Source organism: Mustelus asterias, chromosome 4 (assembly GCF_964213995.1).
Source record: "Mustelus asterias chromosome 4, sMusAst1.hap1.1, whole genome shotgun sequence".
Taxonomy (NCBI): Eukaryota; Metazoa; Chordata; class Chondrichthyes; order Carcharhiniformes; family Triakidae; genus Mustelus; species Mustelus asterias.
The window spans coordinates 152,526,720-152,550,575 of NC_135804.1; the positions used below are offsets into that span (position 1 = coordinate 152,526,720).

Here is a 23,856-nt window from a genome sequence, read left to right on the forward strand (position 1 = left end):
CCTTTCTTTATCTTCACTCCACTTCTTAGTAGAGGCAACTACTTGCTCAATTAGACCAGCTAACTGATGTGTTAACATTACTCCTATCTTCTTTGTCTTGTTTCTCTTTTCTTTATCTATCCACTTTCTCTGCTGCTCTAAGGTTTGAGAAGTATCCCAGCCATCTTTTTGCATTCCCTTTATTAACTCCTTCCTGTCTGCCATGTAAATTTCAATCAGGGAACCTGCAGATCCCCTTTTAACTCCACTATCTGCCATTTCGCAGAAATCACTAACCCCGGCCACGATTACTCTTTAGTAAAGTGTGCTCTCTACCGTAGGGACTTCACTACCCCCGGCCACTATTGCTATTCTCACACCGTGTTTCACTGCCGTTACAGGGTTTCAAGTTATACTCACGACTTCCACGATTACCACCTCGACAACGTGCTTCTCCACCGGAGTCCGGTTTAGGTCAGAGTTGATCAAACTCCTGTTCTGCCCCGCTTTTCACAACATTGACAGTACAGTTCCCAACTTTTCAAACTTTCATGCAATCAGATGGCAACTCTGCGTCTGTTCGCCACTACAGAGTTTGATGTTAAACCGACTTCTGCCCCTTTTGTGCTTCACAATCCTTCATGCCCTTGGTGTCTCTCACTCACTTCAATTCCTGACCTTCACGTGGCAGATTTCTGCTCTTAATAGGCAGTCTAAGGCAGAGATTTTGAGACAGGCACTACCTTGTCCTTTTGTCGATCAGCACAAGTCACAGTTACTTATTACTATCAGCAGTTAGTACTTATCACTATATCAGATACACAGTACAAATACCCTTTAAGTTTCCCCCTTGTAAACTGTATTTTTGATCCGGTCTGACTCTCACAGATTCCGTGATCTCTACCCCGGTTCCGATCGTGGCCAATCGATCTCACCGGTAATAAGATCCTAGCCGACTACGCCAATTGTTGTGGGAAAAATGCCACTAGTAGTCAGATCTCAAGGTTCCAAAAATACAGTTTATTCAACGGAGCTCCGTGGAGACAAGGCACAAGTCAGTAGCAAACCTTCTCTCAGTAAAATGACGGGAACGGTCCATCTTTATACTTTTTACACAATAGATGGACCGGAGATTTGAACATTATCACATCGTTATAGACAGATACAAACAGATACAAACATTTAACATAGTATTGTTCTTACGAATGGGTACATTTCCTATGTCTGTGGCTATCAATAGTTGGTTTCGGCTCATTCAGGTGCTAATCGGTTTTCCTGCATTCATATTTTCCCGCTCTTTCTATGACTAATCTACTCCCTTTGTCTCGGGTTTTCCCTTATCTAAAAGATGTCTCGATCCTTGGCTGGCTTCCTGAGGTGTTTGTTAACTTTAAATCACTGTCTGTGATTCTAAATGGCTTGTCTGTTGGGTTTGATTTCAAGTGATCTTTGTCTAAGTGGAAGCCGGTGTCTGTTTTATGGTTCCTTTCCCAGTTAACTCTTTGTGTGCCAGGCAGTCATTTTAAAGTGTGCTTTCCTTACATTTTTCCCCTTACAGTCGGCTTATGATGAAAGTAAGGAGGTGTGGGATAGAGGGAAAGTTGGCCGATTGGATAGGTAACTGGTTATCTGATCGAAGACAGAGGGTGGTGGTGGATGGAAAATTTTCTGACTGGAGGCAGGTTGTTAGCGGAGTGCCACAGGTTCTAACTGCTAGCGGAGTGCTTGGTTCTCTGCTATTTGTGATTTTTATTAATGACTTGGAGGAGGGGACTGAAGGGTGGATCAGTAAATTTGCTGATGACACCAAGAATGGTGGAGTAGTGGATGAGGTGGAGGGCTGTTGTAGACTGCAAAGAGACATACATAAGATGCAAAGCTGGGCTGAAAAATGGCAGATGGAGTTTAACCCTGATAAATGTGAGGTGATTCATTTTGGTAGGACAAATTTAAATCGGGATTACGGGGTCAAAGGTAGGGTTCTGAAGACTGTGGAGGAACAGAGAGATCTTGGGGTCCATATCCACAGATCTCTGAAGGTTGCCACTCAAGTGGATTGAGCTATGAAGAAGGCCTATAGTGTGTTAGCTTTTATTAACAGGGGGTTGGAGTTTAAGAGCCGTGGGGTTATGCTGCAACTGTACAGGACCTTGGTGAGACCACATTTGGAATATTGTGTGCAGTTCTGGTCACCTCACTATAAGAAGGATGTGGAAGCGCTGAAAAGAGTGCAAAGGAGATTTACCAGGATGCTGCCTGGTTTGGAGGGTAGGTCTTATGAGGAAAGGTTGAGGGAGCTAGGGCTGTTCTCTCTGGAGCGGAGTAGGTTGAGGGGAGACTTAATAGAGGTTTATAAAATGATAAAGGGGATAGATAGAGTGAACGTTCAAAGACTATTTCCTCGGGTGGATGGAGCTATTACAAGGGGGCATAACTATAGGGTTCATGGTGGGAGATATAGGAAAGATGTCCGAGGTAGGTTCTTTACTCAGAGAGTGGTTGGGGTGTGGAATGGACTGCCTGTAGTGATAGTGGAGTCAGACACTTTAGGAACATTTAAGCGGTTAATGGATAGGCACATGGAGCACACCAGGATGATAGGGAGTGGGATAGCTTGATCTTGGTTTCAGATAAAGCTCGGCACAACATCGTGGGCCGAAGGGCCTGTTCTGTGCTGTACTGTTCTATGTTCTATATCTTTAGGCTTCCCAACCTCATATTTTAGAAGGCCAAGGCATAGGTCATGTAAAGTCAAATCTCATAGAAATCATAGAAACCCTACAGTACAGAAAGAGGCCATTCGGCCCATCGAGTCTGCACCGACCACAATCCCACCCAGGCCCTACCCCCATATCCCTACATATTTTACCCACTAATCCCCCTAACCTACGCATCTCAGGACACTAAAGGGCAATTTTAGCATAGCCAATCAACCTAACCCGCACATCTTTGGACTGTGGGAGGAAACCAGAGCACCCGGAGGAAACCCACGCAGACACGAGGTGAATGTGCCAACTCCACACAGACAGTGACCCAAGCCGGGAATCGAACCCAGGTCCCTGGAGCTGTGAAGCAGCAGTGCTAACCACTGTGCTACCGTGCCACCCCCTCTGCGAACATAGTGGTTTCTGTAGACTTCATAAGTTTTGGCAATCACTTCATTCATCCTTTTTGAAGCATAACTACAATATATGAAGCATATTCATATTTTCTGAGAGACAGGATCAACAGGCATTTAGAGAGGCAAGAACTGATTAGGGACAGTCAGCATGGCTTTGTGAGTGGAAAATCATGTCTCACAAATTTGATTGAGTTTTTTGAAGGGGTAACCAAGAAGGTAGATGAGGGCAGTGCAGTTGATGTTGTCTACATGGACTTTAGCAAGGCCTTTGACAAGGTACCACATGATAGGTTGTTGTATAAGATTAAATCTTGTGGGATCCAGGGTGAGGTGGCCAATTGGATACAGAATTGGTTTGATGACAGAAGACAGAGGGTGGTTGTCGAGGGTTGTTTTTTCCAAACTGGAGGCCTGTGATCAGCGGTGTGCAAATTATCGACCGGTGAGCCTGACATCAGTGGTGAGGAAGCATTTGTAGAAGATACTGACGGACAAGATGTATGCACATTTGGAGGAAAATGGACTAGTTAGTGACAGGCAGCATGGTTTTGTCTGGGGTAGATCATGTCTCACTAACTTGATTGAGTTTTTTGAAGAGGTGACAAAGATAATTGAAGAGGGAAGGAGGGCTGTGGATGTAGTTTATATGGACTTTAGTAAGGCGTTTGACAAGGTCCCACATGGCAGAATGGTACAAAAACTAAAAGCATGTGGGATTTGGGGTGGGTTGGCTCGATGGATACAGAACTGGCTCAGTTATAGAAGACAAAGGGTAGTGGTGGAAGGATGGTTTTCAGAATGGAGATCTGTAGCTAGTGGTGTTCCGCAGGGGTCAGTGCTGGGACCGCTGTTGTTTGTAGTATATATAAATGATCTGGAGGAAAATGTGGGTGTTCTGATGAGTAAGTTTGCAGATGCCATGAAGATTGGTGAAGTTGCTGATATTGTCGGGGATTGTCAGAGGATACAACAGGATAGAGATAGATTGGAGACTTGGGCACAGAAATGGCAGATGGAGTTTAATCCAGACAAATGCGAGGTGATGCAGTTTGGAGGGTCAAATTTAGGTATGAATTATACTGTAAATGGCAGAATCCTTAGAAACATTAACATAGAGGGATCTGGACGTGCAGGTCCACAGTTCCCTGAAAATGGCAACACAGGTGGCCAAGATGATTAAGAAGACACATGGCATGCTTGCTTTTATCAGTCAGGGTATTGAATACAGGAGTTGGGAAATCATGTTGCAACTATATAAAACCTTGGTTAGGCCACATTTGGAGTATTGCGTACAGTTCTGGTCACCACGTTATCAGGATGTGGAAGCTTTGGAGAGAGTGCAAAGAAGGTTCATCAGGATGTTGCCTGATCTCAAAGATGTATAAGGACAGGTTCAATCAACTAGGAGTTTAAGCGAGATGTGTGGGTGAGGTTTTTTCATGCAGAGAGTGGTGGGTGCCTGGAACGCGCTGCCAGGGGATGTGGTGGAAACAGGCACATTAGCAACATTTAAGAGGCATCTGGATGGGTACGTGAATAGGGAGAGAATGGAGGGATATGGGCCAAGTAAGGGCAGAAGGTTTCTTTTACTTTGGGCATCATGATCGGCACAGGCTTGGAGGGTCGAAGGGCCTGTTCCTATACTGTACTGTTCTTTGTACCTTGCCTATAACACCATGGACTCTTATCTCATTTAGCAGCCTCCTGTGCGGCACCTTGTCAAAGGCCTTCTAGAAATCCAAGTAGATAACATCCACTGGCTTTCCTTTGTCTAACCTGCTCGTTACCATCTCAAAGAATTCCAACAGATTTGTCAGGCATGACCTCCCCTTGATGACACCATGCTGATTTCACCCTATTTTATCAAGTATTCCAAAGTCGCATCCTTAATAATGGACTCTAAAATCTTACCAACAACCGAGTTCAGGCTAACCGCCTGTATTTTCCTATCTTTTGCCCCCCTCCCTTCTTAAACAGGGGTGTTACATTAACCTTTGTCCTGTCCTCTGGACCCTCCGACTCCAGTGATTCCTGAAAGATCACCGCTAATGTCTCCACTATCTCTTCAGCTTCCCTAGCACCTTCTCCTTAGTAATGGCCACCATACTCACCTCTGCTGCTGACTCTCTATGTTACTGGGGTCTTCCACTGTGAAGAGTGATGCAGAGTACCTATTCAGTTCCTCCACTTTCTCTTTGTTCCTCATTACTACTTCTCCAGCCTCATTTTCCAGCAGTCCAATGTCCACTTTTGCCTCCCTTACTCTTTATGTATCTAAAAAACACCTCTTGTAATCCTTTTTTATATTACTGGCTAGCTTACCCTCATTTTTCATCTTCTCCCCCATCATTTCTTTTTTAGTCAAATGTCAAAAATGCATCGGAAAAAAACAAATGATCAGGTGGCATTCATATGGTAAAGCTTTATAAGTTCTGTCATGGCCAGAAAAGCCACATCAGTCCTTTGAAAGATTTAACACGGTGGTTTGAGTAGGAGATGGCTGAAATGTAACAATATATATGTTTTGTATTAATTTTCACTGTTGAAGATGATACATCGGTAGGTATAAACGCTTCAGATATTATCTGGAAGTGCTGGCATTGGACTGGGGCGGGAACAGTAAGAAATTTCACAACACTAGGTTAAAGTCCAACAGGTTTATTTGGTAGCATGAGCTTTTGGAGCGCTGCTCCTTCATTTATTGCTTCAGATATTGACACCTTAAATGCAAATGCAGAAATAGCCTTATCCTGGATTGAAGCACGGAAGATTGACTAGGCTGCTGGACCAGATAATATTTATCCTCGAATGCTGTAGAAAATTGGAGAGGTACAATGCGAGGCATTAATTTAGCTGACTAATGCTCTTTGAGATCTGGACTAATTTGAATTGACTAGAAAAAGCTTGATGCATGTATGCTTGCACACATGTACCAAGCGACTGTGTGCAAGGGGTTGGGAGGTAGAGAGCATGTGCAAGAGGTGGAGGGAAAAGAGAATGTGTGAGTGGGGTGGGGGTAAAAGGATATATGTGTAAGGAGCGAGGAGGTAGAGAGAGTGTGTGCACGAGGGGTGGGGGGGGGGGGGAAGAGAGAGTATGTGCATGGGGTGTGAGGAATAGGATATATGTGCGAGAGACAGAAAGGAAGAAAGTGTGTGCACCAGGGGTGGGGGGGAAAGAGTGTGTGCAACAGGCAGGTGTAGTCACTTGCTTCAGCCGTTATCAACAACAAAGAACATTTATTAACAGTAACAACTGTTTACAGATGCAGATTCGATGCTTCAAGTCATGCCTCCAGCCTTGGGGTGAGTCTATGTGGAGTTTGCACATTCTCCCCGTGTCTGCGTGAGTTTCCTCTGGGTGCTCCGGTTTCCTCCCAGAGTCCAAAGATGTGCAGGTTAGGTGAATTGGCCGTACTAAATTGTCCTTTAGTGTCCTAAAATAAGTTAGGGGGATTAGCAGGGTAAATGTGTGGGGTTTGGGCGATAGACTGGGGGTTCAGGGTCAGATGCTCCTTCTGCACTGTCGGGATTCTGCGATTCTATGATCTAACTGCCCCACAAGCCCAGTAAAGTTGGAATCAAACCCCAACTTTGTTCCTAATTGGTCAGCCTGGGTCATGTGACCCTTTCAGGATCACCCCTTAAAGAGGCCAGACACTACAGTGGGAACAAAGAGTTGTGTGTGGTTGGAGTGTGGGGGGCAGTGCACGGCGACAGTGAAGGTTCCACAAACTGTAAATCCCCCTCTGAATTCTGGCCTAGCCACCAATGCCCATATCCTCTCAATTATTTTTTTTCAAATGGAAGTATCTGAGGAGTCACGAATGTTGCTGAACATTGCATGAATATCCCCACTTCTGACGGCATGATGGAAGGAAGGTTATTGATGAATCAGCAAAGGATGTTTGGATAAAAGCAAAATACTGCAGAAGCTGGAATCTGAAATAAAAACAGAAAATGCTAGAAAATCTCAGCAGGTCTGACAGCATCTGTGGAGAGAGAATAGAGCCAACGTTTTGAGTCTTGATGACCCTTTGTCAGAGCTGAAAGCAAAGAGAATCAGCAGAAATATATACTATTTTGGTGGGGTTGGGGGAATTGGACAAAGGAAATGTAAATGCAGAAGGCTGAGCAGATGCTAAAAGTGTCCATTGAGTGATCAGAATGCATGAATGGCAAAACAAAGGTACAACTTAGTTAAGGCAAATTATTGCGGATGCTGGAATCTGAAACTGAAAGAGAAAATGCTGGAAAATCTTAGCAGATCTGACAGCATCTCTAAGGAGAGAAAAGAGCCAAAGGTGAGTCCAGATGACCCTTCGTCAAAGCTTCGTAAAGAACTGCCTGAGAAATGGAGGAGGGAGGGTGGGGGGGATGGAAAGGAGGGCGATAAAACTGAGAATGAGATGAAATAAAATAAACGGAAATAGGGTGAAGGTGGAGGGGAGAGTTCATGCACTGAAGTTGTTGAACTTAATGTTCTGTCTGGAAGGCTGTAAAGTGCCCAATCGGAAGATGAGGTGCTGTTCCTCCAGTTTGCATTGGGGTTCACTAGAACATTGCAAAAGGCCGAGGACAGACATGTGGACAGGAGAGCAGGGTGGTGTGCTGAAACTGCAAGTGGCAGGAAGGTCTGGGGCCTGCTTGCGGACGGACCAAAGGTGTTCAGCAAAGCAGTCACCCAATCTATGTTTGCTCTGTCCGATGTAGAGTAGACCGCATTGGGAGCAGCAAAAGCAAAAGACCAGATTGAAGGAGGTGCATGTGAAGCGCTGCTTCACCTGAAAGGGGTGTTTACGACCTGGGATGGTGAGCAGGGAGGAGGTAAAGAGGCAGGTGTTGCACCTTCTGCGATTGGATGGGAAGGTGCCATGGGCAGGGGGGCGAGGAGTTGGGTGTGATGGAGGAGTGGACCAGGGTGTCCCAGAGAGAATGGTCCCTGCGGAATGCTGACAGAGGGAGGGAAGGGAAATGTGTTGAATGATGGCATGGAGTTGGCAGAAATGGCAGAAGACGATCCTTTGGATGTGGAGAATAGTGGTGTGAAAAGTGAGGACAAGAGGGACCCTATCCTGGTTCTAGGAGGGAGGGGAGGGGGTGAGAGCAGTCGTCCGGGGGATGCTTTGGACATGGTTGAAGGCCCTGTCAATCACAATGGGTGGAAAACCATGATTGAGGAAGAAGGAAGACATATCAGCAGCGCTATTTTGGAAAGTGGCATCATCAGAACAGATGCAGCGGAGGCAATGGAACTGAGAGAATCGGATGGAATCCTTACAGATGCAGGGGGTGAGGAGCTGTAGTCAAGGTATTTGTGGGAGTCAGTGGGCTTGTAATGGATACTAGTGGACAGTTTATCACCAGAAATGGAGCCAGAGAGGTTCTTTACGCCATTTCTTTACGCAGAGAGTGGTTGGGGTGTGGAATGGACTGCCTGCGGTGATAGTGGAGTCAGACACTTTAGGAACATTTAAGCGGTCATTGGATAGGCACATGGAGCACACCAGGATGATAGGGAGTGGGATAGCTTGATCTTGGTTTCAGATAAAGCTCGGCACAACATCGTGGGCCGAAGGGCCTGTTCTGTGCTGTACTGTTCTATGTTCTAGAGGTCAAGGAAGGAAAGCAAAGTGTCAGAGATGGACCATGTGAAGGTGATAGAGGGGTGGAAATTGGAAGCAAAATTGATAATTTTAAGTCTAGACGAGATGTTTGGGCTTCGGACACTATAGGAACTCCTGTAGTGATGTCCTGGAACTGAGGGATTGACTTCTCTATTTGTACCAGGTATGACTCCAGCCGGTGGAGTATTTTCCTCCATTCTGATTGACTCCACTTTTGCTAGAGTTCCTTGGTGCCACACTTGGTCAAATGTCATCTTGGTGCTCACCTTTGGAATTCAGCTCTTTTGGCTATGTTTGAACCAAGGTCGTCCAAGGGGGAAGCAGCAGTGGCCGTGTCTCCGGAGTGGAGTCCAGCCCTGTAACTCAGAGGGCTAAGGAAAAGAGGAGGAAGGCGGTATTAATCGGGGACTCGATGGTGAAGGGGACAGACAGGCGTTTCTGCGGAGGTAGGCGGGAGTCTCGCATGGTGGTCTGCCTCCCTGGGGCCGGGATCCAGGATGTCGCTAGTCGCGTCCCGGAAATCTTGAGGTGGGAGGGAGAGGAGCCTGAGGTAGCGGTACATATTGGTACCGCTGATGTGGGTAGGAAGGGAGAAGGGGTCATGAAAAGGGAGTACAGGGAATTAGGGAGACAGCTGAGAAAGAGGAAAGCAAAGGTAGTAATCTCAGGATTACTGCCTGTGCCACGGGAAGGTGAGGGCAGGAATGGAGTGAGGTGGAAGATGAATGTGTGGCTGAGGGACTGGTGCAGGGGGCAGGGATTCAGGTTCCTGGACCATTGGGACCTCTTTAGGGGCAGGGGTGATCTGTATACAAAAAACGGGTGGAACTTGAATCACAGGGGGACCAATATCCTGGCCGGTAGGTTGGCTAAGGCTACTGGGGAGAATTTAAACTAGATAGGTTGGGGGGAGGGGAGCTAGAAGAGTTGACTAGGATCAAGGAACTAATTGATGGGGGGGAGGATGCAGGGGTAAGGGGAATTACAAAATTAATGGTAAAGGAGAGGGTGCAAGTGAATGAAGGCGGTAATTTAGATAAGGGAGTAGAGGGAGAGGGTGTTCGCGACTCATCAAAGCGGGTCCAGATAAAAGCTGGAATAAGGACACTTTGCCTGAATGCACGAAGCATTCGGAACAAGGTAAATGAGTTGATGGTGCAAATCAGCACAAGTGGGTACGATCTAGTGGCCATTACAGAAACGTGGCTGAAAGGTGACCAGGACTGGGAGATGAATATCCAGGGGTATCAGGCGTTTAGGAAGAATAGACAGGAAGGAAAAGGTGGTGGGGTCGCGCTATTAATAAGAGATAATATCAGGGTAGTACTGAGGGATGACATAGGCTCTGAGGAACAAAACGTGGAATCATTATGGGTAGAGATGAGGAATAGTAGAGGGAGAAAGACACTAGTAGGTGTGGTATATAGGCCCCCAAATAATAACGTTGAGGTAGGGAGGGCTATAAACAAGCGGATAAGGGATGCGTGTAAAAACGGAACGGCAATAATCATGGGGGACTTCAACATGCACATTGACTGGCAGACTCAAGTCGGTAAGGGTGGAATGGAGGAAGAGTTCTTAGAATGCTGTCGGGATAGTTTCCTTGAACAGCATGTTACGGAACCGACAAGGGAACGAGCTATTTTGGATCTGGTATTGTGTAACGAGGTAGGTAGAATTAAGGATCTTATTGTGAAGGACCCTCTTGGGTCTAGTGACCACAATATGGTCGAATTTCTGATTCAGATGGAAGAGGAGAAAGTTTGGTCCCAAACCAGTGTCCTCTGTTTGAACAGAGGGAAATATGATAGGATGAGGGATGAATTGGCTAAGGTAGACTGGGAGAGCAGGCTGGCAGGTAGGATAGCTGAGGAACAGTGGAGGATTTTTAAGGAGATCCTTTTCAGTTCTCAGCAAAAATATATTCCAGCAAAAAACAAGGATTGTAAGAAAAGGGAGAACCAGCCGTGGATAACGAAGGAAATAAAGGAGAGTATTAAAATAAAAACAGCTGCGTACAGAGTGGCCAAAAATAGTGGAGAAACAAGTGATTGGGAAAAATTTAAGAAACAACAAAGAGAGACTAAGAAAGCGATAAAGAAAGGAAGGATAGACTTTGAAGCTAGGCTAGCAATTAATATAAAAAATGATAGTAAAAGTTTTTATAAATATATAAAAAGGAATAGAGTGGCTAGAGTGAATGTTGGACCCTTGGAGGACGAGAGGGGGGAGTTAATAGTGGGAAATGAGGATATGGCTGAGTCTTTAAATAAGTTTTTTGTGTCGGTCTTCACGGTGGAGGACACAAATAGTTTGCCAAATATTAACGATAGAGGGTTGGCAGCAGGAGAAATACTTAATACAATTAATGTTACCAGAGAGGCAGTGCTGGGTAGACTAATGGGACTGAAGGTGGACAAGTCCCCGGGTCCGGATGGAATGCATCCCAGGGTATTGAAAGAAATGTCAGAGGTAATAGTGGATGCGTTAGTGATTATTTATCAAAACTCGTTGCATTCTGGGGTAGTGCCGGTTGATTGGAAAACGGCTAATGTTACGCCGCTGTTTAAAAAAGGAAGGAGACATAAGAACATAAGAAATAGGAGCAGGAGTAGGCCATCTAGCCCCTCGAGCCTGCCCCGCCATTCAATAAGATCATGGCTGATCTGACGTGGATCAGTACCACTTACCCGCCTGATCCCCATAACCCTTAATTCCCTTACCGATCAGGAATCCATCCATCCGCGCTTTAAACATATTCAGCGAGGTAGCCTCCACCACCTCAGTGGGCAGAGAATTCCAGAGATTCACCACCCTCTGGGAGAAGAAGTTCCTCCTCAACTCTGTCTTAAACCGACCCCCCTTTATTTTGAGGCTGTGTCCTCTAGTTTTAACTTCCTTACTAAGTGGAAAGAATCTCTCCGCCTCCACCCTATCCAGCCCCCGCATTATCTTATAAGTCTCCATAAGATCCCCCCTCATCCTTCTAAACTCCAACGAGTACAAACCCAATCTCCTCAGCCTCTCCTCATAATCCAAACCCCTCATCTCCGGTATCAACCTGGTGAACCTTCTCTGCACTCCCTCCAATGCCAATATATCCTTCCTCATATAAGGGGACCAATACTGCACACAGTATTCCAGCTGCGGCCTCACCAATGCCCTGTACAGGTGCATCAAGACATCCCTGCTTTTATATTCTATCCCCCTCGCAATATAGGCCAACATCCCATTTGCCTTCTTGATCACCTGTTGTACCTGCAGACTGGGCTTTTGCGAGACAAAAGGCGGGTAACTATAGGCCGGTCAGCTTAACGTCTGTAGTAGGGAAAATGCTGGAATCCATTATTAAAGAGGAGATAGCAGGGCATCTGGATAGAAATGGTTCGATCAATCAGACGCAGCATGGATTCATGAGGGGAAAGTCGTGCTTGACGAACATGTTGGATTTTTATGAAGATGTGACTAGGGCGGTTGATGGAGGAGAACCGGTGGATGCGGTGTTTTTGGATTTCCAAAAGGCGTTTGATAAGGTGCCCCATAAAAGGCTGCTGAAGAAGATTAGGGCACACGGAGTTGGGGGTAGTGTGTTAAAGTGGATTGGGGACTGGCTATCCGACAGGAAGCAAAGAGTCGGAATAAATGGGTGTTTTTCCGGTTGGAGGAAGGTAACTAGTGGCGTGCCGCAGGGATCGGTACTCGGGCCGCAACTATTTACCATTTATATAGATGATCTGGAGGAGGGGACGGAGTGTAGGGTAACGAAGTTTGCAGACGACACAAAGATAAGTGGAAAAGTGAATCGTGTGGAGGACGGAGAAGATCTGCAGAGAGATTTGGACAGGCTGAGTGAGTGGGCGAGGATATGGCAAATGGAGTATAACGTTGAGAAATGCGAGGTTATACACTTTGGAGGAAATAATAACAAATGGGATTACTATCTCAATGGAAACAAATTAAAACATGCTACCGTGCAAAAGGACCTGGGGGTCCTTGTGCATGAGACGCAAAAGCCCAGTCTGCAGGTACAACAGGTGATCAAGAAGGCAAATGGGATGTTGGCCTATATCGCGAGGGGGATAGAATATAAAAGCAGGGATGTCTTGATGCACCTGTACAGGGCATTGGTGAGGCCGCAGCTGGAATACTGTGTGCAGTATTGGTCCCCTTATATGAGGAAGGATATATTGGCATTGGAGGGAGTGCAGAGAAGGTTCACCAGGTTGATACCGGAGATGAGGGGTTTGGATTATGAGGAGAGGCTGAGGAGATTGGGTTTGTACTCGTTGGAGTTTAGAAGGATGAGGGGGGATCTTATGGAGACTTATAAGATAATGCGGGGGCTGGATAGGGTGGAGGCGGAGAGATTCTTTCCACTTAGTAAGGAAGTTAAAACTAGAGGACACAGCCTCAAAATAAAGGGGGGTCGGTTTAAGACAGAGTTGAGGAGGAACTTCTTCTCCCAGAGGGTGGTGAATCTCTGGAATTCTCTGCCCACTGAGGTGGTGGAGGCTACCTCGCTGAATATGTTTAAAGCGCGGATGGATGGATTCCTGATCGGTAAGGGAATTAAGGGTTATGGGGATCAGGCGGGTAAGTGGTACTGATCCACGTCAGATCAGCCATGATCTTATTGAATGGCGGGGCAGGCTCGAGGGGCTAGATGGCCTACTCCTGCTCCTATTTCTTATGTTCTTATGTTCTTATGTAATGAGGTCAGGAGCTGAGTGAACCTGACGGAACCCAAACTGAGTGTCCATGAGCACCTGTTGTACCTGATGATCGAGAGTTGGGGAGATAATGGCCAGGTTAGGAGACAGGACTCAGAATACACTGGAATTTTCAAATTTAAATTATTTGCTATTAACGTGCAGCTAAACCCATAGAAATTATCTTTAAGGTACAAAAAGGCAGCATCTTTAGTTTAATTTATTTATTTTTAATCTGGTGCAAAATTAAATATCTTTTCCCGTTCCGCTCCACAATATTTCAGTCCAAAGATGTGCGGGTTAGGTGGATTGCCCATGCAAAAAAATTGCCCCTTAGTGTCAGGGGGACTAGCAGGATAAATACATGGGGTTACGGGGATAGGGTCTGTTGTTGTCGGTCAGTATACTGCAGGGATTCTGTGATTCTATGAATATCCAGTTAAATAAAATGATTCAAAGTAACTTCAAAGCTGTACTTCGGTGTTTGCACCCAACGCAGATTTGATTGGACAAATGAGCTCTTTCTGTGCTGTAACATTCTATCACAACAACTATTGTAACAGCAGAAATAGCCTGAGAATAACTCCGGAAAGATGGATTTTGGTCTATATTTTATAACTGAAACTGTGAATGGGTAAAACAATTTGGTGCCACATAACCGACAGGGAACCAACAAGAATTTAATTCCACGAACCAATTATTGCTGATAAATAGAATCTACACTGGAACCAAGTGATAAATTCATGTCACTTATTCAGAAAATCAATTTTAATATCTTCAACTGGGCCCAAGGATGGTGAACGAGAGAAATGTTTGTGCAACAACTCCAGGGCTTCCTTGTTTTGAGCATGTTGATATTTCTCCTTGCTCAGTTCAGTCTTCACTGTGTCCAATTCTGTTTGTAGTTTCTTCAGTTCTAAGCTTGATTGCCCTTTCAATCTCTCCACCAAATGGCCTATTTCCAGCTGCTGCTGTAGTGCCAGCTGCTTCAAATCAGAGCGGAGATTCTCCTTTTGTAGACATAAATCCTGGGTTTCCAGCCTGCTCCGTTGCAATTGAGAGCTCAGGTTACACGTAGTCAGTACTTTTTCCTGCAAATCTTTTTTAAGACTTTGAATCTGCAAGTCTTTTTTGAAGTTCCCTTGCATGATGTGTCTGAGATACAAGGTTCTGTTCTGTAATTCTATTTTGATCTTACTAAGTTCAGTCTCTTTCTTTTCCAGACACAATACAAGTTTCTTGCTGCTTGCCTTCAACTCTGCTGCCTGCAAATACGCCAGTGCCAGTTGTGCTTTTAAATTTTGTTGCTCAAAGGCCTTTCTACACTTTGTTTCACATAAAACTGTTAGTTCCTCAGTGTTCCACAGATGCTGCTCTTCCACTTCATCAACACTATTCTCAGTACTTTTCTTTGAACTGTCTGATTTACATTTGCCAACTTGACTGTGACAATAGCCTTGTGATTCCAGCTCTTTGATGGAAGCTTGAGGAATTGCTTCGGATTTAATCAGTCCTGAAATATAGGCATTTCTTCTCAGTTTCTGTTCTTGTTGAAAATTCTTTATTTTCTGCTGGTAAAGATTTTCAATTCTTTTGGCTCTCCTGGCTGCAAAGACTTCTGAAATCAGCACAGGCTCCAAAGTAACATCCACCCCAATAAGGTCCTGCACATTGAAATGTGGAGGAAATAACTCTTGAACCCAATGTTTCTCTTCCATCTCTCAAAAGTTCTATTAAATAAAAGCAACCATATGTTATAGACATAGACATAGCACAGAACAGGCCCTTCGGCCCATGATGTTGTGCCGAGCTTTATTTGAAACCAAGATCAAGCTATCCCACTCCCTATCATCCTGGTGTGCTCCATGTGTCTATCCAATAACCACTTAAATGTTCCTAAAGTGTCTGACTCCACTATCACTGCAGGCAGTCCATTCCACACCCCAACCACTCTCTGCGTAAAGAACCTACCTCTGATATCCTTCCTATATCTCCCACCACGAACCCTATAGTTATGCCCCCTTGTAATAGCTCCATCCACCCGAGGAAATAGTCTTTGAACGTTCACTCTATCTATCCCCTTCATCATTTTATAAACCTCTATTAAGTCTCCCCTCAGCCTCCTCCGCTCCAGAGAGAACAGCCCTAGCTCCCTCAACCTTTCCTCATAAGACCTACCCTCCAAACCAGGCAGCATCCTGGTAAATCTCCTCTGCACTCTTTCCAGCGCTTCCACATCCTTACAGTGAGGTGACCAGAACTGCACACAACATTCCAAATGTGGTCTCACCAAGGTCCTGTACAGTTGCAGCATAACCCCACGGCTCTTAAACTCCAACCCCCTGTTAATAAAAGCTAACACACTATTGGCCTTCTTCACAGCTCTATCCACTTGAGTGGCAACCTTTAGAGATCTGTGGATATGGACCCCATGATCTCTCTGTTCCTCCACAGTCTTCAGAACCCTACCTTTGACCCTGTAATCCACATTTAAATTAGTCCTACCAAAATGAATCACCTCACATTTATCAGGGTTAAACTCCATTTGGCATTTTTCAGCCCAGCTTTGCATCCTATCTATGTCGCTTTGCAGCCTACAACAGCCCTCCACCTCATCCACTACTCCACCAATCTTGGTGTCATCAGCAAATTTACTGATCCACCCTTCAGCCCCCTCCTCCAAGTCATTAATAAAAATCACAAAGAGCAGAGGACCAAGCACTGACCCCTGTGGTACTCCGCTAGCAACCTGCCTCCAATCCGAAAATTTTCCATCCACCACCACCCTCTGTCTTCGATCAGACAGCCAGTTACCTATCCAATCGGCCAACTTTCCCTCTATCCCACACCTCCTCACTTTCATCATAAGCTGACCATGGGGGACCTTAACAAACGCCTTACTAAAATCCATGTATATGACATCAACTGTCCTACCTTCATCAACACACTTAGTTACCTCCTCAACAAATTCTATCAAATTTGTGAGGCACGACTTGCCCTTCACGAATCCGTGCTGACTATCCCGGATTAATCCGTATATTTCTAAATGGTCGTAAATCCCATCCCTAAGGACCTTTTGCATCAATTTACCAACCACCGAAGTAAGACTAACCGGTCTATAATTACCAGGGTCATTTCTATTCCCTTTCTTAAACAGAGGAACAACATTCGCCATTCTCCAGTCCTCTGGCACTATCCCCGTGGACAGCGGGGACCCAAAGATCAAAGCCAAAGGCTCTGCAATCTCATCCCTTGCCTCCCAAAGAATCCTAGGATATATTTCATCAGGCCCAGGGGACATATCGACCTTCAGTTTATTCAAAACTGCCAGGACATCCTCCCTCCGAACATCTATTTCCTCCAGCCTATTAGCCTGTAACACCTTCTCTTCCTCAAAAACATGGCCCCTCTCCTTGGTGAACACTGAAGAAAAGTATTCATTCATCACCTCGCCTATCTCTACTGACTCCATACACAAGTTCCCACTACTATCCTGTTCTTATGAGGGCATCTTTCAATGTCTGGAGGTGTCTGTTGCAATCCTCCTCATCCGAGCAGATCCTGTGTATTCGGAGGGCTTGTCCGTAGGGGATGGCTTCTTTAACGTGTTTAGGGTGGAAGCTGGAGAAGTGGAGCATCGTGAGGTTATCCGTGGGCTTGCGGTACAGTGAGGTGCTGAGGTAACCGTCCTTAATGGAGACGCGTGTGTCCAAGAATGCAACCGATTCCGGAGAGTAGTCCATGGTGAGTCTGATGATGGAGTCTGATTGATGACACAATCCCACCCAGGGCCCATTCCCTGAGATCAGATACGGGTTGTTTTCTTTGGAGCAGAGGAGACTGAAGGGGGACGTGATTGAGAGGTATAAAACGATGAGGGGCATAGATAGAGTAGATAGAAAGAAACTTTTCCCCTTGGTGGAGGGATCAATGACTAGGGGGCATAGAGGAGGTTTAAAAGGGATGAGAGTAAAAGCTTTTTCATCCAGAGGGTGGTGGGAGTCTGGAACTCACTGTCTGAAAGGCTGGTGGAGGCAGAGACCCTGATAACATTTAAGAAATATTTAGATGTGTGCTTACGATGCCAAGTCATACAAGGCTATGCACCAAGTGATGGAAAATGGGGTCAGAACAGTTAGGTAGTTATTTTTAACTAGGGCAGGTATGATGGGCCTTTCCTATGCTGTGGACTTGTATGGTTCTGTGACAATAACTCTTCCCCCGCTCAGAATCTCCCCACCCCAACTTTGGAATCACACACTTCTCGCACCCCTTGGAATCTCTTCCCCCCGCCCCCACACCCCATCCCCTTGTAATCTCTCCCACCCCCCCGACCCCCTTGGAATCTCTTCCCCCCCCCCCATCCCCTTGGAATCTCTTCCCCCCCCCCATCCCCTTGGAATCTCTTCCCCCCCCCCATCCCCTTGGAATCTCTTCCCCCCCCCCCATCCCCTTGGAATCTCTCCCCCCCCCCATCCCCTTGGAATCTCTCCCCCCCCCCCCCCACCCCCTTGGAATCTCTCCCCCCCCCCCCCCACCCCCTTGGAATCTCTCCCCCCCCCCCCACCCCCTTGGAATCTCTCTCCCCCCCTCCCCATCCCCTTGGAATCCCTCCCATCCTCCCCCCATCCCCTTGGAATCTCTCCCCCCCCCCCCCGCTCCCATCTCCTTGGAATCTCTCCCCCCCCCCTCCCCCTATCCCCTTGGAATCTCTCCCACCGCACCCTCCCCCATCCCTTTGGAATCTCTCCCCCCCCCCCCCCCTTGGAATCTCTCTCCCCCCCCCCCCCCCCCCCCTTGGAATCTCTCTCCCCCCCCCCCCCCCCCCCCGCTTGGAATCTCTCCTCCCCCTCCCCGCCCCTTGGAATCTCTCCCACCGCACCCTCCCCCATCCCTTTGGAATCTCTCCCCCCCCCCCCCCCTTGGAATCTCTCCCCCCCCCCCCCCCCCCCCCCGGCTTGGAATCTCTCCTCCCCCTCCCCGCCCCTTGGAATCTCTCCCACCATTCCCCCACATCCCCTTGGAATCTCTCCCACCCTAGCCTCATCCCAGATTCCTTCTCTCTCTCCCCCCCCCCCCCCTGTCTCTCCCCCCCCCCCCCCCCCCCTGTCTCTCCCCCCCCCCCGTCTCTCCCCCCCCCTCCCCCCGTCTCTCTCCCCCCCGCCGTCTCCCCCCCCCCGTCTCTCCCCCCCCCGTCTCTCCCCCCCCCCGTCTCTCCCCCCTCCCCGTCTCTCCCCCCTCCCCGTCTCTCCCCCCCCCCCCCCCCCGTCTCTCCCCCCCCCCCCCCGTCTCTCCCCCCCCCCCGTCTCTCCCCCCCCCCCCCGTCTCTCCCCCCCCCGTCTCTCCCCCCCCCCCCCGTCTCTCCCCCCCCGTCTCTCCCCCCCCCGTCTCTCCCCCCCCCGTCTCTCCCCCCCCGTCTCTCTCCCCCCCCCCCCGTCTCTTCCCCCCCCCCGTCTCTTCCCCCCCCCCGTCTCTTCCCCCCCCCCCGTCTCTTCCCCCCCCCCCCGTCTCTTCTCCCCCCCCCCCGTCTCTTCCCCCCCCCCCGTCTCTTTCCCCCCCCCCCCCGTCTCTTCCCCCCCCCCCCCGTCTCTTCCCCCCCCCCCCGTCTCTTCCCCCCCCCCCCCCGTCTCTTCCCCCCCCCCCCCCGTCTCTTCCCCCCCCCCCCCCCGTCTCTTCCCCCCCCCCCCCCGTCTCTTCCCCCCCCCCCCCGTCTCTTCCCCCCCCCCCCCCGTCTCTTCCCCCCCCCCCCCGTCTCTTCCCCCCCCCCCCCCGTCTCTTCCCCCCCCCCCCCCCGTCTCTTCCCCCCCCCCCCCCCGTCTCTTCCCCCCCCCCCCCCCGTCTCTTCCCCCCCCCCCCCCGTCTCTTCCCCCCCCCCCCCCGTCTCTTCCCCCCCCCCCCCCCCCCCCGTCTCTTCCCCCCCCCCCCGTCTCTTCCCCCCCCCCCCCCCCGTCTCTTCCCCCCCCCCCCCCGTCTCTTCCCCCCCCCCCCCCCCCCGTCTCTCCCCCCCCCCCCCCCCCGTCTCTTCCCCCCCCCCCGTCTCTTCCCCCCCCCCCCCCCGTCTCTTCCCCCCCCCCCCCCCCCCCCGTCTCTTCCCCCCCCCCCCCCCCCCCGTCTCTTCCCCCCCCCCCCCCCGTCTCTTCCCCCCCCCCCCCCCGTCTCTTCCCCCCCCCGTCTCTTCCCCCCCCCCCCCCCCCCCGTCTCTTCCCCCCCCCCCCCCCCCGTCTCTTCCCCCCCCCCCCCCCCCGTCTCTTCCCCCCCCCCCCCGTCTCTTCCCCCCCCCCCCCCGTCTCTTCCCCCCCCCCCCCCCGTCTCTTCCCCCCCCCCCCCGTCTCTTCCCCCCCCCCCCCGTCTCTTCCCCCCCCCCCGTCTCTTCCCCCCCCCCCCGTCTCTCCCCCCCCCGTCTCTCCCCCCCCCGTCTCTCCCCCCCCCCCCCGTCTCTTCCCCCCCCCCCCCCCCCGTCTCTTCCCCCCCCCCCCCCCGTCTCTTCCCCCCCCCCCCCCCCGTCTCTTCCCCCCCCCCCCCCGTCTCTTCCCCCCCCCCCCCCCGTCTCTCTCCCCCCCCCCCCCCGTCTCTCTCCCCCCCCCCCCCCCGTCTCTCTCCCCCCCCCCCCCCGTCTCTCTCCCCCCCCCCCCCGTCTCTCTCCCCCCCCCCCCCGTCTCTCTCCCCTCCCCCCCCCCGTCTCTCTCCCCTCCCCCCCCCCCCCCCCGTCTCTCTCCCCTCCCCCCCCCCCCCCCGTCTCTCACCCCTCCCCCCCCCCCGTCTCTCTCCCCTCCCCCCCCCCCGTCTCTCTCCCCTCCCCCCCCCCGTCTCTCTCCCCTCCCCCCCCCCGTCTCTCTCCCCTCCCCCCCCCGTCTCTCTCCCCTCCCCCCCCGTCTCTCTCCCCTCCCCCCCCCCCGTCTCTCTCCCCTCCCCCCCCCCCCGTCTCTCTCCCCTCCCCCCCCCCCCGTCTCTCTCCCCTCCCCCCCCCCCGTCTCTCTCCCCTCCCCCCCCCGTCTCTCTCCCCTCCCACCCCCCCCGTCTCTCTCCCCTCCCCCCCCCCGTCTCTCTCCCCTCCCCCCCCCCCGTCTCTCTCCCCTCCCCCCCCCCGTCTCTCTCCCCTCCCCCCCCCCGTCTCTCTCCCCTCCCCCCCCCCGTCTCTCTCCCCTCCCCCCCCCCGTCTCTCCCCCCCCCCCCCCCCCGTCTCTCTCCCCTCCCCCCCCCCCCCGTCTCTCTCCCCTCCCCCCCCCCCCGTCTCTCTCCCCTCCCCCCCCCCCCGTCTCTCTCCCCTCCCCCCCCCCCCCCGTCTCTCTCCCCTCCCCCCCCCCCCCGTCTCTCTCCCCTCCCCCCCCCGTCTCTCTCCCCTCCCCCCCCCGTCTCTCTCCCCTCCCCCCCCCCCGTCTCTCTCCCCTCCCCCCCCCCCGTCTCTCTCCCCTACCCCCCCCGTCTCTCTCCCCTACCCCCCCGTCTCTCTCCCCTACCCCCCCGTCTCTCTCCCCTCCCCCCCCCCCCGTCTCTCTCCCCTCCCCCCCCCCGTCTCTCTCCCCCCTCCCCCCCCCCGTCTCTCTCCCCCCTCCCCCCCCCCCCGTCTCTCTCCCCTCCCCCCCCCCCCCCCCCCCCCCCCGTCTCTCTCCCCTCCCCCCCCCCCCCCCCCAAGTCTCTCTCCACCCCCCACCAAGTCTCTCTCCACCCCCCACCAAGTCTCTCTCCACCCCCCACCAAGTCTCTCTCCACCCCCCACCAAGTCTCTCTCCACCCCCCACCAAGTCTCTCTCCACCCCCCACCAAGTCTCTCTCCACCCCCCACCAAGTCTCTCTCCACCCCCCACCAAGTCTCTCTCCACCCCCCACCAAGTCTCTCTCCACCCCCCACCAAGTCTCTCTCCACCCCCCACCAAGTCTCTCTCCACCCCCCACCAAGTCTCTCTCCACCCCCCACCAAGTCTCTCTCCACCCCCCACCAAGTCTCTCTCCACCCCCCACCAAGTCTCTCTCCACCCCCCACCAAGTCTCTCTCCACCCCCCACCAAGTCTCTCTCCACCCCCCACCAAGTCTCTCTCCACCCCCCACCCCAAACCTCTTTCACTCCTCCCAACCCTGCCCTCCTCCAAAGTCCAGCCTCTTGGAGTCTCCCTCTCTTCCTACCTCAGATCTCTCTTTCACTGCTCTTTGGGGAAGAGAATTCTAAAAACTAATGACACTTCTGAGAAAGAAATTCCTCCTCATCTTTCTTAAATGAAAGCCATTTATTTTTAAAACTGTTTCCCCTAGTGCTAGATGCCATATCTCTCTTCCACCCCACTCCCCGAAAGAATCATGGGATACATGCGTCACTGGCTAGGCCAGCATTTATTGCCCATCTCCAATTATCCTTAAGGTGGTGGCGGTGGTGAGCTGCCTTCTAGAACTGCTGTAGTCCAATGCTATTAGAGAGTTTTGAACCACCAACAGTGAAAAACGGTGATATATTTACAAGTCAAGATGATGAGTGCTGCCATTCTGCATGGGTGGTGGAAGGATTGAATGTTTGTGAAGGAACGTCAATCAAGCAGACTGCTTGGTCCTGGATGCTATAAAGCTTCGAGTGTTGTTGGAGCTGCACTCATAAAATCAGAGTGCAGAAGAGGCCCTTCGGCCCATCGAGTCTGCATCAACACACGAGAAACACCCGAACTCCCACCCAATCCCATTTACCAGCACTTGGCCCATAGCCCTGAATGTTATGATGTGCCAAGTACTCATCCAGGCACTTTTTAAAGGATATGAGGCTTCTCACCTCCACCACCCTCCCAGGCAGCGCATTCCAGACCGTCACCACCCTCTGGGTAAAAAGGTTTTTCCTCACAACTCCCCTAAACCTCCTGCCCCTCACCTTGAACCTATGTCCCTTCATGACTGACCCTTCAACTAAGGGGAACAGCTGCTCCCTATTCACTTTGTCCATTTCTCTCAATTTTGTGCACCTCAATCAGGTCGACCCTCGATCTTCTCTGCTCCAACGAAAACAACCTCACTGTTAACCACACAGCCGATCTTTGTGTCATCGGCAAACTTACTAATCCTATCTCCCCCACATAGTCATCAATGTCATTTATATAAATGACAAATAATAGGGGGCTCATCCAGGCAAGTGGAAAGTATTCCATTACACTCCTGACTTGTGCCTTGTAGATGGTGGGCAGGTTTTGGAGCATCAGGAGGCGAGTTTCTCACTGCAAAATTCCCAGCCTCTTACCCGCTCTTGTAACCACAGTATTTACATGGCTCGTCCAGTTCAGTTTTCTGATCAATGATAACCCTGCTCCCCTCTCCGCGCCCCTGGGTTGACAGTGGGATATTCGGTAATGGCAACACCGTTGAATATGCTTCACCTTTGGTCACATTCAGTCTCCGAGTGCTTTTTCTCCACTGACCAGAATTGTTTCCTCTTTTGGCCCCTCCTTTTCCACTATTCTTGGGATGAAACATGTTCTTCTGCTTCCCTGAGAATAATTACCCTTTATCTAACATTGTCTCTCCACATTCTTCCAGCCAAAATAAACATTTCGTAATTCTGGCCATTAAATTTCATCTCCCACCCATCAAACCAACCTGGCTCAGAGATGTTAATATTCTCTACAATCTCCTCACGGAACTTGGTGGGAATTGTTCCCCGTCCAACATCAAGATTAAATACTGTAGGGATCTCCGGTCACTCTGCGCTTCTCTTCCGGTTGCTCCGGAAGTTCTCGCCTCGGGCACCATGGAGATGACCACAGTCAAATTGCGTGCGCAGGGCGATTGTAATTTTTATATAATTGGGTGGTGTATGACGTCACTGATATAGTAGCTGAGTGGTTAAGATGCTGGGTTAGAATCCCGGCGGCCGCAGGTTCGAAGCTCACTTCCGTTAATAAGGGAATTGAAGTTATACAACATCAACACAATAAAATCAAGCGACGTTTTAATTCAGATGAAGATAAGTTGTATTGGAGATCAGAAAATCAACAGTCCAGAAAAGAGACCATTCAGCCCATCAAGCCTACACTGAAAACAATCCCACCCAGGCCCTATCCCTGCAACCTCATGTATTTAGACAGCTTTGACAAAGGGTCATCTGGACTCGAAACGTAAGTCTTTTCTCTCCTTACAGATGTTGCCACACCTGCTGAGATTTTCCAGCATTTTCTCTTTTGGACCTCATGTATTTACCCTGCTAGTCCCCCTGACACCAAGGGGCAATTCAGCATGGCCAATCCACCTAACCTGCATATCTTTTGGACTGTGGGAGGAAACCGGAGCACCTGGAGGAAACCCACGCAGACATGGGGAGAATGTGCAAACTTCACACAGACAGTGACCCAAGGCCAGAATTAGAATCATAGAAACCCTACAGTGCAGAAAGAGGCCACTTGGCCCATCCACAATCCCACCCAGGCCTTACCCCCATATCCCTACACATTTA

At 50.5% G+C, this 23,856-nt stretch overlaps 1 protein-coding gene across 1 annotated transcript; it reads right to left on the minus strand.

Annotated features, from left to right (window-relative positions):
• Positions 1-13,667: 13,667 nt before the first annotated feature.
• On the minus strand, positions 13,668-23,133 carry ccdc160 (coiled-coil domain containing 160). The gene is made up of 2 exons (XM_078211990.1): positions 23,004-23,133; positions 13,668-15,165 (listed from the first exon to the last, which is right to left on the minus strand). Exon 2 carries the CDS (start codon positions 15,151-15,153, stop codon positions 14,182-14,184), a length of 972 nt encoding a protein of 323 aa, XP_078068116.1. The 5' UTR covers positions 15,154-15,165; positions 23,004-23,133; the 3' UTR covers positions 13,668-14,181.
• Between the last annotated feature and the right edge of the window lie 723 nt (positions 23,134-23,856).